The following is a 6,107-nucleotide window of genomic DNA, read 5'->3' on the forward strand; positions in this document are numbered from 1 at the left end:
CTTTGGTGGGCGTGCCAGGAGCGTGGCTGTCAGACGGAGGCGTTCTCATGGGAACGCCTACCATCTGAGTCCGGCCCCACTGACATCAGTAGTGATGTCAGTGGGAGTGATTTTGGCTCTGATAGAGCCAAAATCAATCCAGGGCTTGCGGCAGCAAGACCCTACCGCAGGGTCTCGTCGCAAGCCCGATGGTCGCGATGGTCTTGACCATCGTGACCATCATCATGGACGCTCGCTATAGCTGTGGGTGGTAACCCACAGCTATGCGAGCGTCCATGAGGCCACTCCAAGTTGAGGTAGGAGGGCCCTGATTCAGAGCGAGCGCTCTGGTCAGAGTGTCCGGCTCTGAATCAGGCCCTGTGTCCTTAGTCATCACTTACATACATTATAGCTGTTCTCTACAGACATTTCCAACTTTTAACACAACAAAGTTTAGAACCCCCCCCCCACCATAAAGTGCACGTACCTCCAGCTCCACTCCGAAGCAGACGGGGGGCAGTAAGCTGCTGCTGTTCAGGCTGCTGCCCACATAATGTATAAGGGCTGGGAAGAGCCTCTGCTCGTGTTCCACCAGAACCTGCTGCCCGACCTCGGCTTGGACGGCCTGCTCCAGGAGGCTCCGCTCCAGAAAGCAGCTGAGCCGCTCCGTTGGGCTCGGAATGGCCAGCAGCAGAGCCGCCTGTTTCCTGGTCAGGGCCTGCAGCACCTCGACGTCTACGTCTATCAGCAGGTTCTCCTCTATCACTGAGACACCGAGGGAGGGGGCTGGATTCTGGTCCACGGACACGCTCTGGAGATAGGACTCCTCGCTCATACAGCACAGCCTGCCAGGTTCCATCACCCGGGTGCCCACGGGGATCTTCTCCATCAATATGTAGTACATGAGGAAGTCGTCCACCTCTCCGCCCGGCCGGGCCATGCTGTCCCCTCGATGAGGCCAGATACCTGCGGATGAGAGAGCCTGACTCAGTGTCTGCGTACACAGGAGACTTTTATCTGTTACTAAAGGGATCTCTGGGGCTGTGTGTTACCTAATACCTGCAATCCTGTCATTGCTGTAACAGCTCTGCCAAGTGTCCCTGTAACATAATCCCCACCCAGCTCAGGGGTAATCTCTGTCTCTGTGCCCAATATCTCTGCAGGATGAGGGGATAAAGAGCTGTATATCCCGGATACCTGTGCAGGAGGTGGCAGGCAGCAGGCCAGACCTACTCCTACCCCCTGCCTCTGCCTGCAATCTGGACATTTCCCCGCGTGTAATGTGGGGTACACACTGGGCCGAGGGATCGGCCGTCCCAACGACCGCTGGGTAATGGTGCATACACACGGTCAGATTTGTTGTCGGATATGAACGATAACGATTTAAAAAATCATTCATATCGGGAAAAAAATCTGACGTGGGCCTGCAACGATGAACGATGCGTGTTCCCGCATGTCGGATAACGATATCTGACATCTGATGTGTTTGCAGTCAGATTTTGACGATTTCATTCATTTTAATGCAGTCTGAAATGGTTGGTAAAATCGTTCAAATCGTTGGTAAAATCGTTCATCTGACAGATCTGACCCTGTGTATGCACCATAAAGGTATATGCACAAACAATCTTGTTTCACTTGACATCGTTCACAGATATATGGTGTGTTCACACTGACCGATGGTCGGGGCGATATATCGTGCATCAGCTGTATGAACGATATCCCAGCCAGTGTGTTCCCAGCTGCATTATTACCGGTGTCACAGACTCATCATAAATGAGGCAACTGTTATAACGCTACGTTAGCCAGATTATTATACACAATCTTTTGAACAACGTAGGTGCGCAAACCGCTCACATCATCTGTGCACAGCCAGCAACAATCTTTATTTGCCATTTCCAGACCCAGGGCCAAATGAAGGTTTGTGGGGGCTTTAATTCAGGGGTGTCCTAGGGCAACGTGGACTGTGGGTAGGAACGAATGAAGACTCATCATTCTGCCCAACACCAAAAAAAAAAAACCCTAAAAACTTATAATTGAGCATAAGGAAATCTAAAGAGAATTAACTACAGAACTACAGCTACAACACACCCACAAGCATTGGAATCTGTACCCAGGGGCAAATGTCCATCCTGCCCTCATATCAGCTCAAAGAGGGGCAGTTACATAATTATTTACAGACTACAAGATCTATATATAAAAGACAACGCCTGGAAGTGTTATATAAATATATAACTACGCAGCACCGTGTGGTGTAAGGCATAGCGGCCAGTGATCTGGAGAGGAGAAGTATCTATTTTACTTTCTCTTTCTGTTACATGCAGCAAAGTAACTTACTAGTGACCACAGGGAATATAAAGTACAGAGCAGCTTCCTGCAGCCAGGAGGACACAAGACACATTATAGTCACTACTAAGATAACTGCAATGTGGGCCTGATTCTGACGTGCTCGCAAGCGTTTCGATAGTGCCCTAGTGCGCATGCGCACGACGGAGGGAGCTCCGTCGTGCGCATGTGCGAGACCCAAATAACGACGGGGTAGCCGTCGTTATGGGTCTCGCACCAAAGGGGGCATGCTGTCGATGGTGAGTGACAGCACGCCCCCTTTGGTGGGCGTGCTGGGGGCGTGGCTGCCAGACAGAGGGGTTCACATGGGAACGCCTACCGTCTGGGTCCGGCCCCACTGACATCACTAGGACTTGCGGTCACCGAGACCCTACCGCAGGGTCTCGTCGCAAGCCCGATGGTCGCGATGGTCAAGACATCATGGACGCTCGCATAAGCTGTGGGTGGTAACCCACAGCTATGCGAGCGTCCAAGAGGCCGCTCCAATGTTAGGTAGGAGGGCCCCGATTCAGAGCGAGCGCTCTGGTCAGAGCGTCCGGCTCTGAATCAGGCCCTGTGCCTGGTAATGTGACAGGTGTATGCAGCCAGCAATAGGGGAGATTATAGATATATAGGTGTCTGGTAATGTGACAGGTGTATGCAGCCAGCAATAGGGGAGATTATAGATATATAGGTGTCTGGCAATGTGACAGGTGTATGCAGCCAGCAATAGGGCAGAGAGTATATAGGTGTCTGGCAATGTGACAGGTGTATGCAGCCAGCAATAGGGGAGATTAAAGATATATAGGTGTCTGGTAATGTGACAGGTGTATGCAGCCAGCAATAGGGGAGAGAGAGTATATAGGGGTCTGGTAATGTGACAGGTGTATGCAGCCAGCAATAGGGGAGAGAGAGTATATAGGGGTCTGGTAATGTGACAGGTGTATGCAGCCAGCAATAGGGGAGAGAGTATATAGGTGTCTGATAATGTGACAGGTGTATGCAGCCAGCAATAGGGGAGAGAGAGTATATAGGTGTCTGGTAATGTGACAGGTGTATGCAGCCAGCAATAGGGAGAGAGAGAGTATATAGGTGTCTGGTAATGTGACAGGTGTATGCAGCCAGCAATAGGGGCGAGTATAGATATATAGGTATCTGGTAATGTGACAGGTGTATGCAGCCAGCAATAGGGGAGAGAGTATATAGGTGTCTGGCAATGTGACAGGTGTATGCTGCCAGCAATAGGGGAGAGAGTATAGATATATAGGTGACTGGTAATGTGACAGGTGTATTCAGCCAGCAATAGGGGAGAGAGTATATAGGTGTCTGGTAATGTGACAGGTGTATGCAGCCAGCAATAGGGGAGAGAGAGTATATAGGTGACTGGTAATGTGACAGGTGTATGCAGCCAGCAATAGGGGAGAGAGTATATAGGTGTCTGGTAATGTGACAGGTGTATGCAGCCAGCAATAGGGGAGAGAGCATATAGGTGTCTGGCAATGTGACAGGTGTATGCAGCCAGCAATAAGGGAGAGAGTATATAGGTGACTGGTAATGTGACAGGTGTATGCAGCCAGCAATAGGGGAGAGAGTATATAGGTGTCTGGTAATGTCACAGGTGTATGCAGCCAGCAATAGGGGAGAGAGTATATAAGTGACTGGTAATGTGACAGGTGTATGCAGCCAGCAATAGGGGAGAGAGTATAGATATATAGGTGTCTGGCAATGTGACAGGTGTATGCAGCCAGCAATAGGGAGAGAGTATATAGGTGACTGGTAATGTGACAGGTGTATGCAGCCAGCAATAGGGGAGAGAGAGTATAGATATATAGGTGTCTGGTAATGTGACAGGTGTATGCAGCCAACAATAGGGAGAGAGTATATAGGTGTCTGGCAATGTGACAGATGTATGCAGCCAGCAATAGGGGAGAGAGTATATAGGTGTCTGGTAATGTGACAGGTGTATGCAGCCAGCAATAGGGGAGAGAGTATATAGGTGATTGGTAATGTGACAGGTGTATGCAGCCAGCAATAGGGAGAGAGTATATAGGTGTCTGGCAATGTGACAGGTGTATGTAGCCAGCAATAGGGGAGAGTATATAGGTGTCTGGTAATATGACAGGTGTATGCAGCCAGCAATAGGGGAGAGAGTATATAGGTGTCTGGCAATGTGACAGGTGTATGCAGCCAGCAATAGGGGAGAGAGTATAGATATATAGGTGTCTGGTAATGTGAGACAGGTGTATGCAGTCAGCAATAGGGGAGAGAGTATAGATATATAGGTGTCTGGCAATGTGACAGGTGTATGCAGCCAGCAATAGGGAGAGAGTATATAGGTGACTGGTAATGTGACAGGTGTATGCAGCCAGCAATAGGGGAGAGAGTATATAGGTGACTGGTAATGTGACAGGTGTATGCAGCCAGCAATAGGGGAGAGAGAGTATATAGGGGTCTGGTAATGTGACAGGTGTATGCAGCCAGCAATAGGGAGAGAGTATAGATATATAGGTGACTGGTAATGTGACAGGTGTATGCAGCCAGCAATAGGGGAGAGAGTATATAGGTGACTGGTAATGTGACAGGTGTATGCAGCCAGCAATAGGGGAGAGAGTATATAGGTGTCTGGCAATGTGACAGGTGTATGCAGCCAGCAATAGGGGAGAGAGTATATAGGTGACTGGTAATGTGACAGGTGTATGCAGCCAGCAATAGGGGAGAGAGTATATAGGTGACTGGTAATGTGACAGGTGTATGCAGCCAGCAATAGGGAGAGAGTATAGATATATAGGTGACTGGTAATGTGACAGGTGTATGCAGCCAGCAATAGGGGAGAGAGTATATAGGTGACTGGTAATGTGACAGGTGTATGCAGCCAGCAATAGGGGAGAGAGTATAAATCACATGTAACCTGGACCTAGAGCAGCCACAAGCATTATTATTACCTAGCATCAGCTGCTGATCAACTACAAGTCCCAGCATTCCATGCCAGCCTGCAGCTGAGAAGACATTCTGGGACTTGTAGTTCCAACCCAGCTGTGATAGAACATTGTAAAGAGCAGATACTGGGGTCCACATACTCACTGTGTGCTGCAGCTGGAGGACCAGGAAGCAGGAACACACAGACCCGAGCAGCCCCTGTCGTCCCCTCCTCCCCGGCTCAGGGAGGCTCATTGCCCTATCAAAGGCCGGGGGAGGTGGGGCAGGATGTATTGCCCCCTCCTCCCTGCACCGAGGACTGACAGTGACTGTGAAGGAGTCACTGTGTGTATGTGTGAGTGTGTGTGATCATGTGTGATCATGTGTGTGTGTGTGATCATGTGTGTATGTGTATGTGTGATCATGTGTGAGAGTGACTGTGTGTATGTGTGATCATGTGTGTATGTGTGAGAGTCATTGTGTGTATGTGTGTGTATGTGTGAGAGTGACTGTGTGAGTGTGTGTGAGAGTGACTGTGTGTATGTGTGAGTGTGTGTGAGAGTCACTGTGTGTATGTGTGAGTGTGTGTGAGAGTCATTGTGTGTATGTGTGAGAGTGTGTGAGAGTCACTGTGTGTATGTGTGAGTGTGTGTGAGAGTCATTGTGTGTATGTGTGATCATGTGTGTATGTGTGAGTGTGTGTGAGAGTCACTGTGTGTATGTGTGATGTTGTGTGTGTATGTGTGACTATGTGTTACCATGTGTGTATGTGTGTACTGCTGCAGCCCCTCCAACATACATGACCCCTTCCATCAGGTGCACAGTGTTCTGCTCCTGGGCTTCCCACATGATGTATGGTTACAGCCATCTGTGATGAGCTAGTGCACTGA

General features: G+C 49.5%; 1 protein-coding gene across 3 annotated transcripts in view; it reads right to left on the minus strand.

Annotated features, from left to right (window-relative positions):
* LOC148433688 (ubiquitin carboxyl-terminal hydrolase CYLD-like) overlaps positions 1–5,562 on the minus strand; it is a 71,969-nt gene extending 66,407 nt beyond the window's left edge. Inside the window, exons 1-2 of one of the 3 annotated variants that reach the window (XM_088465832.1) lie at positions 5,379–5,562; positions 467–945 (exon numbers count right to left, since the gene is read on the minus strand). In XM_088465832.1, coding sequence (XP_088321958.1) covers positions 467–945; positions 5,379–5,472 — 573 coding nt within the window. In that variant the 5' untranslated portion in view covers positions 5,473–5,562. The remainder of the gene's footprint in view (positions 1–466; positions 946–5,378) is intronic. The other 2 variants (XM_088465831.1, XM_088465833.1) reach the window with 2 other exon arrangements.
* Between the last annotated feature and the right edge of the window lie 545 nt (positions 5,563–6,107).

Source organism: Taudactylus pleione, unplaced genomic scaffold (genome assembly GCF_031769625.1).
Source record: "Taudactylus pleione unplaced genomic scaffold, aTauple2 ptg002172l, whole genome shotgun sequence".
In the NCBI taxonomy this organism is placed as follows: Eukaryota; Metazoa; Chordata; class Amphibia; order Anura; family Myobatrachidae; genus Taudactylus; species Taudactylus pleione.